The sequence below is a fragment of the Eriocheir sinensis genome, chromosome 58, assembly GCF_024679095.1.
Source record: "Eriocheir sinensis breed Jianghai 21 chromosome 58, ASM2467909v1, whole genome shotgun sequence".
NCBI lineage: Eukaryota > Metazoa > Arthropoda > Malacostraca > Decapoda > Varunidae > Eriocheir > Eriocheir sinensis.
In genome coordinates this window covers 597,259-610,993 of record NC_066566.1, presented here as the reverse complement: position 1 = coordinate 610,993, position 13,735 = coordinate 597,259, and the positions used below count along the sequence as shown (strand labels likewise).

Genomic DNA, 13,735 nt, shown 5'->3' with positions numbered 1-13,735 from the left:
CTCACGTAGGTGGTGGTGGGAAGGGCGCACACGTAGATGAAGATGAGAAGCCCCAGCACGAACAGCTCCCTGTGGCGCCCCAGCAGCTTCGGGTACTCGTCACACAGCCCCGTGATCATGGCCTCCAGACCCCCGAACGTGCTGTCCAGACCTGCGGGCGGCGCGGCGTCAGGGGTCAATGGAATGAAGGATGGCAGGAAGACTTCACTTGTTTATCTCTTTATCTATAAACTTATCTATCTATTTGATATCAGTGCTTTTTGCTGTGCCTTTAAACGTTTATTTAATTTAGATAAGGAAAAGTTACTGGCTTTATTTTTAAACTGACTTATTTATTAGAGTCTTTGGGAGATTCACTAAACGTTAACACGGGGCGGGGTGAGAAGAGACACGACAAAAGACATTCACAGGAAAAAATACAATTAAAACGTTATCTAACAGTAAAACTTAATCTTACGAAATGGTTATAATACAAACAATAGTAGTACATAGTTATCACTGGGAAACTACATAATCTTTTCCCCTTTCCAGCTGGTCTTCCTAAAAAGTAATTCACACAGATAATACTTCACAATCTCTTCCTACCCTTCCTCTTCCCCTCAACTTCTCCCTCCTACTACTTCTCCCTGTCTCCGTAGCCTCACCCCCTTCCTAAACACAAGCGACGTCGGGACAATGGCCTGACAATACCTGAGGGCAGTTTAGACCCACGAGACCTTCGCGAAAATAACCGACGATGAAATGCGAAGAGGTGGGTGGAAGGGGAATGGCTCGGCAAGAGGAGCGACGGATAACTTTGGCTGTACTAACGGCAAGAAAACAAACCTATGAGGAACGTCAAGAATGAGCATAAGCCCAATGTCCAGAATGAATGAAAGGAAACACCGAGATAAGAAGAGATATAAAAATGGGAACGAAGAAGAGGATTGAATTTGTATGGAAGTAAACAAGAAAAATAGGAAATCAGAATGAGTGAAAATATAAATAGATATCAGACATGTGAAAGCGTTAATGAATATGTTAAAGGTGTAACGAAAGACCAGCGGCCACAGTAGCATCTCAAACGAATTCACATCTAACGAGTTCGCATCTAACGAATTCGCATCTAACGAGAGCTTTTTGGTACCTATTACTCTTTGGATGCGAGATCATACTGTACACCCTAGCTAGCGAGGGCCACCAGGCAGACAGCAGAGCCACCTACCGAGCGTGATGAGCATGAGGAAGAAGATGATAGACCAAAACACGGAGCCGGTCATGGTGGCGATGGCCTCGGGGTACACGGTGAACACCAAGCCGGGTCCTGCGGGGGAGGGAGAAGGGTCAGCACTATAGAAGGGGCACGGAGGACGTTGGAGAATACTATTAATACAGTAAGTGGGAAGTGTCAATAACCGGAACCTTCTGCCGCAAGAGGTCGTAAACGCCCCTATAGTAAGTTAGTGTCAGTAAGAGATGACTGGAGCAATGCTGACCCACCATAGTCTGACGCTGAACACATACCCAGAAAAATGTCTGTCATATAATGAATAGTGAGGCGTCGAGAATATACTGCTGTCATCCTTTGCTTTTTTTTGCGGTATTACATTTCATGGTTTCGTGCTTTCGCAAACTGTCTTGGCAAAATAATAAAAAGATGAGGTGAGGCGCCCCCATCAGCGATACCTCACACACTTCTACGCATCTTCAGCTATTATATGCACTGTGGTAAACTGTTTAACCCTTTGATGTGCTTAGTTGAATATGAACATCAGTAATACTTCAATAATAATTAGTTTCAAGTATATGAAAAAAAATGTACAGCACAAAAACAATATTGGAATCCATCTATTCGTCCATCTATCCATATTTTTCCATCTTTCTCATTCTTTTTATCATTTTCTCTATTTATGGAGAGACAGGAATAATAATGCTGCCTACTGCGTTACTCAGAACTATCCTCAAATAATTTCAGGGAAGCCAGTCCATCACGGCGGTCACGAAGGTAGCTACACATTCTCTGTTTCTTTACGTGACCTCAATTATTGTTTCTGTCACTGCTTTAGAGTTATGTGGGTCACCTTTTGTCGGGGTCAGGCTGAGGGTGACAACTCTGGTTTCCAAGAAGCAGAGAAATTTGCGACAAGCAGAAAAAAACACATTACACGAAAACCAACACTATGAATTTAGATTATCATGTCAGTCATATGGGAAAGTAAGACAAACCACAAAGACATGAGTTTGTGAAAACGTGAAAGTTTGTAAGTTGTACTGCAGGCTAATTGGACGGAGCTAGTAGTTTCACACAATAATTTAATACATACATTAGGTCGTATAAGCCGCTAAACAGTGAAGCTAGTAAAGTATAGTTAGTAAAGCAGCGTCTAGCGAGCTTTTATTATTGTTGGTGGTGGAGTCTTTGTTTTTGCCCTTGAGTTGCCTCCCTTGCTGTAAAAAAAAAGGGGGGGGGGGAGGGCATACGGATTAGTGAGCATAAAGACTGTATTCATGTTTCATCACTGTGGTGAGTCCGGCGCGATCCCTCCCCGCAAGTGGTACAAGGACAAGGAGTGCGTGACGCCGCTAAGCAAACGACTCACGGAACAAAACATATGCAGCAAATGTACCGTCAGGCCAGGGAGGTGGGAAGGGGAGACGAGGGACAGCAACATTTGCACTAAACTTTGCTTCTGGGAATGTATGAGTAAGACCGTTTTGGGGGTATGAGCATATAACTGGAACTGAGCAATGCGAGAACTTTACTTGGTACTTGTTAACAAATAAATTTTCCTCTTAAATGATTTTGCCGACGTTCTTGGTGTCATATAAGAAAGAAGCAAACTTTAATGGAGAGAACAGTGACCAAACATTTTTAATTGTATGGTTTTAGTCTCTACCGCAATAAAAAGTGAGGTGATAATATCGGCGTACAAAGTCAAGGTCCATCAAGAAACTCTCTAGGATATACATTGCTGTAATTCATCATCAACCTCTCCACGTAACAGGCCTATATGAGACTCCTCGTTGAATGAGTCATCCCACCACTGCACACCAGCTTGAGGGAGGCGTCAGCGGGCCGGGTGCTCTGTCCCTTGTGAGGCAAAGTTGAGATTGGCAATGAGAGGGGAACACTGGGCATGGGTGTGGATGGTGACGTCAAACTTAATCTTCACCTTGGCTGGGCTGGTAGTCTGACGCGAAATAAGTTTTTCAGTAAAGGCTATAAGGTGTTTGGTAGATATGCGAGTGTGATTGAGAACCGTAATAAACACACTGAGATCCAAACGTAGTCTATGGAACTCTTGAAACCTATTACAACCAGGCAGACCAACACGCAATCTCTTTATGTATTGTTATTCTTAGTCCTTGAATATCTTTTCTTTGGGTGGGTCATAATTCTCTGCACAAAATCTAGGGGACTTCATACCCTTACTAACACCAGCGAATCTAGACTGAACACCATAATCAAGACGGAAACCTAACCAGTAAGTAAAGTACAGGACGGACCCTTCACGTACCTTCCTCCCCGACCTCGGAAATGTTCTTGTTCTGCACGTTCGCCATGTAGCCCAGCACGGAGAAGATCACGAAGCCGGCGAGGAAGCTGGTGAGGCAGTTGATGGAGGAAGTCAGCAGCGCGTCCCTGGAGGTGGCAAGGCGAGAGGAAGGTGTTAGTGCGGGACGGAGGCGAAGCGGGAAGACGAGGCGAGAAATGAGAATGGGAAGAGTGAGGTAGAAGAGGCAGTACGTGATAAAGTGAGGAGAAGGAAGTGGAGGAGGAGGAAGAGGAGGAAGAGGAGGAGGAGGAGAGAAGGAGGAAAGTAGGTGAATGCGATGCTAGAGGCACAATTCATCAGAGAGCGAGAGAGACGGAGATAGATAAATGGATAGATAGATATACAGACAGTTAGTTAGACAGATAGATAGATAGATAGATAGATAGATAGATAGATAGAGAGAGAGAGAGAGAGAGAGAGGGGAGGAGAGGGAAGAGAGAGAAGAAAACCATCTGTCTTTCAGTCCAACAAATCCTTCCTTTCTCTCTCTCTCTCTCTCTCTCTCTCTCTCTCTCTCTCTCTCTCTCTCTCTCTCTCTCACACCTCATCTATCCCTCCCTCTCCTACCCCCTTCCCCCATCTCTTAGTCAGCCTTTCATCCCTATCACTCTCTTCCTGGTCCTCAGACAACGACAGTAGAGTTGCACCGTTGGAGAAGAGGAATCAGTGTCCTTTACAAATGAACACGGGAGGGAAAGTTTGGGAAGGACATGGCAAGGAAATAAAGGAGGGAAAGGAAGCAGGAGGGAGATGGTGATATGAAAAGAAAAGAATATTGAAGAGGAAAAGAAGAGAGAGACGGTGAATTAGAAAGCGAGAAGATGATGAAGGAAGGAAAGGAAAGCAAGAAAGACGGTGATATATGTAAAGAAAGAAGGTAAAACAAGAAGGAAAGGAAAGAAAGAAAGAACATGTCAAAGAGAGTGAGAGATAGTGCTGCTGATGATGATGGTGGTGAGGGTGAAGGTGAAGGGTGAAGATGAGTTCAGGTCACCCGCGCCTCGTCGTCGCTTCGATCCATGTGTGTGTGCGTGGCTTATTGGTTTCGTTGTGTGTGTGTGTGTGTGTGTGTGTGTGTGTGTGAAAGATAGGCATGGAGAAAACGTTAGATAGACTGCCAGATGGGCGGTGGTGCTGGGTAGGCGGCGGCTGAGTGGATAGCGTGACGGCGCCGCGTCCGGGACGAAGCGGGTTCGCGCAAGGTTCGCCCCCCGCTCGATGTCACAAGCCGGAATTTTTCAGTCAACGCCGAGTGTCCAAAGCCTACCCACATGATGTCCAGAAGACCACCTATTAACCCAGGCTCTATAGATTATCTCTCTACAAGAAAGGGTCAATGATAAGCACCGGGGGGCAGCATGAGCCAAGGAAAATGGCGCCACCATAAACACTTGCCTGCGCCAAAACGGGCTGGGGTCGACCTTCAGGCCCCACCGTGAAAGAATTCCGGCGTCATAGGCGGAAACATAAAAGAAACAAAACAAAAAAAGATAGATATATAAAGAGATAGATAGATAGACATAAGAGTAGACAAGAAGACAGAGAGAGAGAGAGAGAGAGAGAGAGATAAAACACCAAAATCAATGATACTTCAGTAATTGTTGTTGTTGTTGCTCTACTAAATACTTCCTGAGGCATCATCAATAACGAATAGCAATCTCTCTCTCTCTCTCTCTCTCTCTCTCTCTCTCTCTCTCTCTCTCTCTCTCTCTCTCTCTCTCTCTCGTATCCTCAGATGTTCACTCTCTCACGAATATCTGATCGAAGCGAGTTGTTAAGAATAGAACAAGAAGAGGAAGGAAGGAAGGAAGGAATGCATGTAAGAAAGGACTGAATGAAAGAAGGAAGACCCAAAGGAAAAATAAAAGGAAGAAGGAAAAAACGGTGGAAATAAGAAGTAGGAAGTAAAATAATAACACGAAGGAAGGAAAGAGAAAAGAGGAGGAGAAAGGGAGGGGAAAAGCTGATTGGAAAGGAGGAAGGAAGGAAAGAACTGAAAAAGGAAATGAACGAAACAGAGAAAGAAAAAATGGGAAGGAATAAGGAAAGAAAGAAGGAAAGAATGAATGAGTAATGGAAAGAAGGAAGCAAGGCAGGAAGGAGAGAGAAAAAGGAAGAGAAGGAAAAAGGAGGAAAATAATAGGAAAAGAAACAACCTAAAGAAAATCAGAATAAAGTTAAAAAATGGGAAGTAAAGGGACACAAATTATGCTTGAAAGAAAACTGGAAAAAAAAGAGATGAAAATTAACGAGGACAAAGACGATAATGAAGAAAGAGAGAGAGAGAAGAAGAAGAAGAGGAGGAGGAGGAGGAGGGACAAAAAAAGCAAAAGATAAAAACAGAAGAGGAGGAGAAAGTAACACACACACACACACACACACACACACACACACACACACACACACACAAACTATGGCCATTAGTCACGTTACCTGTCGCCACGTGTGCTTCACTTTAATCAATCTTGCGTAATATTCATACTTCTTCCTCCTCCTCCTCCTCCTCTTCCTCCTCTTTCTCCTCCTCGTCCACTGTCTCCTCCTCTATTTCCTCCTTTTTCTTCTATTATTTATCATATTTCTTTTTCTCGATATTCTTTTCATATTATTCTTTTTCTTCTCTGTCCTTTTTTCCTATCTCGTTTTTTTCCCTTTTTTGTTTTGTTTTCCTCGTCTTCAACCTCCTCCTCCTCCTTCTTCTGTATGTCTGTCTCCCTGTCTGTCTGTCTGTCTGTATGTATGCTTGTCAATCTATGTGGCTCTCTCTCTCTCTCTCTCTCTCTCTCTCGAAGGCAACAATCTGCGACACAAAACAACAATGCCCAAGGGAAACGTTTTGACTCCTGCCGAAAGAAAAACAGGAAAGAGAAGATTGGAAGAATGGAAGAAAATGCTGATGTTGGTGCACAGGTAAGAAGGGTAGGGAAGGAAGGGAGAGTGAAGAAGGGAATGAAAGAACGAATGGAGAAAAAATACTGAAGTCGAAAATTAGGTAAGGAATAAAAGAATGAAGAGAGGAGAAAAGAAAGTAAAACCCTACGATAATATGGAAACGAAAATTATGCAGTCTGAAACCAAAAAAATGGAGAAGAAATTAAAGAATGAAAGGAAACAAACACAAAGAAAACGAAGAAAAATATAGAAAAGAGATAGGCAACAAAAAAGATCAATGGATGAAACTCAGAAAACGAAGGAAAAAAGAAAGGAAGGATCATAAAACGAGAATAAAAACAATAGACGAAGAAAAAAAAAGGGAAAATAACACACAAAAAAAATCATGAAAGAAAAACAAATGATCAAAAAAGTAAAATAAAATAAAATAAAACGAAATTATCTTCCCCATTACTCACGGACCATCATCATCATCATCATCATCAGGTAGGTATAGGTAATTTCAGCGGCAGTGGGGGTTCCTTCTCACCTGTAGCAGTTATTGTTGAACTTGTTATAGGAGGAGAGGGCGAGGAGGGTGCCGAAGCCGGGGCCGAGACTGAAGAAGATCTGCGTGGCGGCGTCGACCCACACCTGCAGACGGAAGAGACAGGTGTGTACAGGGAAGAAGAGGAAAGGTAAAGACGAAAAGGGAATGGGAAAGAGGAAGCGAAAGGCATGGAAGTGGAGACGATAAACATTGGCTTATAAAAAAAAATATAAGAAACAAGGTAAAAGATAGAACAACTCAATATTCTACTTTGAGGCGGTGAGGAGAGGCGATGAAGAGTTAAGTTTAATTTATAGGACATGAGTTTGGAATCAGTCAAGGGAGAGATATACGGTATTATTCGGCTACTGCAGGATCTGGAAGAGTGACCTGAGCTAGCCTGTAGAAGATGAGATGCTGGACGAGGAGATATAGGTACAGAGGTTTAATCTAGGGGACAGTAGGTGTTGTAAGAATCAGGGAAAGTTATACATCCTTACTTTAGGCTTGTGGGGCATCTGGAAATGTGACCTGAACTATCTAAGAGAAGAAGGGATACTGGGCAGAAAGATGTAAGTCAAAAGGTTTAGTTAAAAGGACAGAAGGTGCAGAGGGAGTCACGGAAAAGGTATATGCGGTCTTACTTTAGGTTTGTGCAGCATCTGGAAGCGTGGCGTGAGGTAGTAGAGGATGCCGTCCGTGGCCCCTGGCAGAGTGACGCCTCGCACCAGCAGGATGAGGAGCACCACATAGGGCAGCAGCGCCGTCACCCACACCGCCTGCAGCAGAGGACGAAGGGACGGGAAGGAACGGAGGATTAACAGGGCGAAGGGAGAAGGAAACAAGACAGATGGAAAGAAAGTTATGAAGCGAGCAGGAATACGAGAAAGAAGGGAAGAAAATTAAAAAGCAAGCAAAAAACACATGAAAGGGAGGAAAGAATGGGAGCAAGAATAACAGATAAAGAAAGATCCAAGAGAGAGGGAAAGAAAGCTATGAAACGGGCGAGAATACAAGAGAGATGGGAAGAAAAGAAGGAAGCAAGCAAGAATACAAGAGAAATAACGGAAGCAAGTTATGAAACAAGCAAGAATACAAGATAAAAAAGGGAAGAAAATTAGGAAGCAAGCAAGAATAAGAGACGAGAGAAAAAAAATAGGAAGCGACGAATGATACAAGAAAGAAGGGAAGAGAGTTACGAAGCGAGGAAGAAAGGAAAGAAGGAAGGGTAGAAGAAAGAAAGAGAGCAGGTGTCCATAGCAAAAAAAAAAATGGGTTAAAATACTGAAAAACAGAGAGAGAGAGAGAGAGAGAGAGAGAGAGAGAGAGAGAGAGAGAGAGAGAGAGAGAGAGAGAGCAGAAAAAAGGGTGACGGAGTGCTGTGACGGGAAGAAACGGACCTTTAAAGAAAACGGAAGAAAAAAAGACGGGCGAAGCGGGTGAACTAGGCGACGGACGGAAGAGAAAGAAAGATTAACACACATAGATAGACAGGTAAATAGAGACAGATAGATCGATAGAAAGAGAGAGAAAGGAAGAGTTATGCATGGTGACGGGTTGTAGTGACGAAGGAAACAGTGCTAAGATAAAACAGGAGAAGGCGGTGATGGTGCAGCAGGAGGCGGTGATGGTGGCGGAGGAAAGGGTAATGCACGGGACAATGCGATGACTCCCCCAAGTGGCTCTCGTCGCCGGAGGAACAACAGACGGAACGAGGTTATTGTCGTGACCCTACTTCCTCCCCTCCCTTCCTTCCCTGCTTATAGTGCTTGTTGCTTCCTGCTGCCGCGTCTGCCTGCCTGCTTGTAGTATGTATGTCCGTTTTCCGTTTCGCTTCGTCCCTTATGACTTTACCTATTTTTAGTCTAGCCTTCCTGTTCTATTTTGTATGATTCTTGTTGGACTCAAGCGTTTTGATTTGGTTATTCCCAAAGTTTAGTGTTTTCGTAATTAACTATTCTCTTATTGTATATAGGTCTTCACTTTCAGAGTTGTCTTGAGAACGTATAAGTTTTTTCCTATTTAATCTTTTTGAGTAACTGTTTATTTTATTTTTCCTCCTTCAACTTACTGGAAATTTGCACTCTTTCCGACCATCAAAATCCACCGGGAAGAAGCCTACCGGCGCAATAGGCCACGACGTTAAAAAAAAAAAAAAAAAAAAAAAAAGCTGGGTTTCTCTATTTTCCTAGCAAGTGGACACGGTTTATGTACCTTCACAACTTGCAAACTCACCTGAAACATCAATCCACTGTCTTTCATATCTTCTTGTTACACCCATTTCATTCCCCTACCCATAAAAAATAAGACTATTCATTATATTTTCACACCAACTCCTATTTTTTTCATGTAACTCATGCCTATATACTGATACCTTTCTCTTGACTTCCATTCTCTGTCACACCTTCCCTAGTGCCCATGCCCCCATACCTCTTCACACACACCATCTATGCATCCATTCTTATGCCCTATACCGTACCTTGCCTGTCGACTTCACACCTTTCCACAGGGAGAAGTACACGAGGACGAAGACGGAGAAGAGGCAGAGAGCGAGCGATCCTTTGACAGGGCCGAGGTCGCCGAGGCCCTGACTCCTGTCCACCTCCAGCACCTCCTTCCTGTCGCCGCCACGAGCAGAGACAGCAGGGCGCAGCGTATAGGGGGGAATGGGGTCAACTGTTTATTTCAACTCTAGAGAAGAAATCTGGGGAAGTATTGTGTTGGGGAAGCTATAAGAAAGAGAGCAAAGTAAATGTCAATCTATTCTTCACTACAGAACTATAGGCAGGCATGTCATCAGATTCTAAGAGCCATGATCCCACCTTCCCTTGGCCCTTAACCTAACCTAACTTTACCATGGCCCATCATCCCCAGCATCCCCCCGGCAAGTTGGTATAATGCAAGCGATTCATGGCGCCTAAAGTTTCAGCGCCAAGGCAACTCTTTCCTTAAATTCAACCCTTATAGTTCGTTAATGGATTGCTATGGACTGTTAACTAATGAACTGAACGTTTTCATCGACTCTTATGGTAACTTCCTCATTGACGGGGCGTAACAGACTGATGTATCTAGTCTTTATTACAGAATAACGCACATCATGAGTTTTAAGCAGCTCGCATTCCATATTTCCTTGCTAGGCCACTTCGAGTAAGTTCAAACGGTTATTTCTTGAGTCCAATACCCATGAAAACACTCGAGCCATTCTATTATGTTTTCTTTTACAGGGGCAGTGTTTGGCGGGATTTTTTTGTTTATTTTGTTTTTGTCCTTTAGTTGCTTCCTTTACGAAAAGAAGAAAACATTGGAGCTCTGCCCTTCAGCGTCGAGCCGCCGGAGTGTATGCGTGGCCGCGGGCAGGGCAGGGACCGACTCGGGGCCATATTCGTAAACATTTAGGCGCCCAAGCACACATAATTGACACGGCTTTCGAAGGAGTTTTGGGCATTTCCAGGTGTAGCTTTATGACCCTGGCGGTAGTCTGATTCTTCTTCTGTACCATGAACCTGAGATACCACTCATAAGAACCCGATTGATCTTCCTTGTGTCCTTTGGAAATAGTTTATGTGAGCCGAAAACGCCTAACAATGCCGACCCGAGGCCTGTGAGGGGCGGCAGGGCGGCCGAGGGCGCGCCGGTTAAAGGGACAATGTCATTTCGCGGGTCCAATTTCGGCGATAAGTCCTTGGATCCAATTATGAGAGCAGCTCCTGCCCTCTACGCGCCGCGCCGCTAAAACTGGGACGAGCGCCGACGCATTCACCGAGGGAAGAAAAAGTGCCAGTGGGTTCCCCGCGCTGCCCCGCTCCGCCCACTGCCTGGCTGGGCTCCGCGGCGGCCTGCATCACGCCGTCATTGGTCCTCGCGGTCTTTAAAAAGCGCAATCCACTATCCTCCCTTTACATTTACCTCACGTCTAAAATCCCATCATTAATTACCTTCAATACCATACTCGTGGCGATGATTTGAAGGAAACGAAGAGACAGAAACCCCTGATCAGTCTCCGGTTCCCAGGTGTGCGTGCGCGCCGACAAGTATTCATTACACGCAGGTATTTGCCCGATTAAGATGATTATATATGAACGTCATTAATACCGATTAGGTTTTCTTTCAGGGAGCAATGCCGATAGATATGTTAATGCTACTAGTAATGATCGAGTAAATAATAATAATAATGATAATAATAATAATAAGAGGAATAATAATAATAATAATAATAATAATAATAATAATAATAATAATAATAATAATAATAATAATAATAATAATAATAATAATAATAATAATAATAATAATAATAATAATTCCTTTAGCTGTTGAATCACTAGCTATCCACATTCCTCTTTGTTTCTTTCCTATGTATTCATTCGCCTTGTCTATCCTTTCCCTCTCACTCATTTATCCACTCGCTCACTCATTCACTCAAAACTTCACTAAATCAGATCGTCGCTAAATATTCACAATACAGCCTTAACTCCCTCCAACATACACATACATAAAAACAACTTCCTAACCCACATCAAGCCACAACCAAGCACACACAACACACATAACACACACAACACACAGCTCTAAGACGTTAGGGAGGAGGAAAAGTCAAAGGATAGAAAGGAAAAAAAGTAGAGAGCCTATTATTATTATTATTACGAGTATTATAAAACGGTCAGTAATTTGGATGACTTACAAGAGGAGGAGAAAGAGGAGGAGGAGAAGAAAGAGGAGGAGAAGGAGGAAGAGGAGGAGGAGGACAACGAGGAGGAGGAGAAAAAAGGAACCAGAACACAACACAACACCAACCTGAAGAATTCCTTGGCGGGGGAGACGGTGAGGGACTTGTCGGAATGGTTGAAGACCTCGGCCGTGAGCGTGCAGTTGATGGTGTTCCAGGGGTTGTCGCAGGTGGTCCAGGGCAGCTGGCTACTGAAGGAAGCCACCAGGTAGTACATGCTCCAGGCCAGGATAGTGTTGTAGTACATGGCCATATAGAGGTCGATGATGCAGATAGCGTAGCCAATACCTGAAGGAGATAATAGGTTGGAATTTTCAAACACTTCCGCTTCTCACATCTACGATTTTCGAATGCCAAAAAGGAGATCAGTGGGATTCTAATGAGAGTTTTTTTAGGATCATGGTACAGAAAAAGGGTCAGACTACCAGAAGGGTCATGACACTACCACTAGAAATGCCCAATAGTCCTACGAAAGCCTTGATATTATGTGAGGTTGGGCGTCGATATGTTTAATCAAGAATATGACCCATAGCTGTGTTGTAGGAAGGTGAGCGAGCATGTATGTATGTATATATGTAGGTGGGTAGGTAGGTCCATAGTATAGGGTGGGTAGGAAAGTATAGATAAAGTATAAGAAAAGAAGTCAACAGGAGACCGGTAAGAACATAAGAACATAAGAGCATAGAACAATAGAACAGCTAATATAGGAGTACCGGTAATTAAATTCATATATTCCGCCTCCTTTCCCTACTACTACTATCCAAACCAGCGGGCGAGAGAGGCTGATGGCGAATCCGACAACTACCCGCGCAAGCGCGCAGCCACCCTTACGCTAGTTAGCAGATTGCTTTACCCAACACATTGTATTCGTCGTTTTCTGGCTAAAAGCGATCACATTCACATCATTAATGGAATGGAATCGAACACTGCAGATAAAAACTAGTCATTGCTGTAGTTTATACGAACGGCAAGGATAGGTCTAAGCTCCTAAACCTCATTTGAGTGTTTTGTTCGGGGGATAGTTGCCATATATGTCGCTTCTAAACGCCCGATGAGCACTGGAAGTGCTATCCTATCCCTATCCTCTGTCTAGTGGTGGTGGTAGTAGTAGTAGTAGTCGTCGTCGTCGTCGTGGAAGTAGTAACAGTAGTAATAGCGGCCTCCCTGTTTGTCTGTTTATCTATCTCTGTATGTATGTGTGTGTTTGTCCTGTTTTCATTTCACACGAAATTCCCTATAAGCCTCGTTTTCTTTCAAGGCATCCTTTACTTTATATCCAACCCTCTATAGACACATTCCGTTCGATAATCAGATTTTCCAATTGTTCAGATCCGATTTCTTGGCCTATTTTCCCCTCTGTCCCTCTTCCTAATTCTCTTCCTCCTACTCCTTTTTCTCGTCCAATCGATTCCCTTCTGGTCCTACTATTCGGCCTCTCTTTCCTCTCATTCTCTTCTTTCTTCTAAAAACCGTTTCCTTTTTCCTCCTTCTCTTGTATTCCTCCTCCACATCTTCCTCTGTCCCTCTTCCTAATTCTCTCCCTCCTACTCCTTTTCCTCCTCCAATCGATTCTCTTCTTCTGGTCCAACTCCACGGCTTCCCTTTCCTCTCATTCTCTTCTTTCTTCTATGAACCGTTTCCTTTTTCCTCCTTCTCTTGTATTCCTCCTCCACATATTCCTTGTTCTCTTTCTCCTACTCCTTTTCCTCCTCCAATCGATTCTCTTCTTCTGGTCCAACTCCACGGCTTCCCTTTCCTCTCATTCTCTTCTTTCTTCTATGAACCATTTCCTTTATCCTCCTCCTCTTGTATTCCTCCTCCAAATCTTCCTCTGTCCCTCTTTCTAATTATCTTCCTCCTACTCCTTTTTCTCCTTCAATCGATTCCATTCTGGTCATATTCCTCGGCTTCCCGATCCTCTTCCTCCTCCTCCTCCTTCTTCAAACAATCTCCTTTATTCTCCTCCTCCTCCTCCTCCTGTATTCCTCCTCCACATCTTCGCCGGCCTCCTCTTCATCGGCCACTTCCTGTTCCTTCACTCCCTTCAACAAT

General features: G+C 43.8%; 1 protein-coding gene across 1 annotated transcript; it reads right to left on the bottom strand.

Annotated features, from left to right (window-relative positions):
- Nucleotides 1-5: 5 nt before the first annotated feature.
- LOC126985007 (sodium-dependent serotonin transporter-like) lies at nt 6-12,000 on the bottom strand (the record flags this gene model as incomplete). The annotated part of the gene is given in 7 exon segments (XM_050839235.1): nt 6-151; nt 1,205-1,303; nt 3,498-3,622; nt 6,958-7,061; nt 7,602-7,736; nt 9,437-9,575; nt 11,752-12,000. Coding segments are annotated over 7 exon segments (933 nt in total), but the record flags the coding sequence as incomplete, so codon positions are not given.
- Between the last annotated feature and the right edge of the window lie 1,735 nt (nt 12,001-13,735).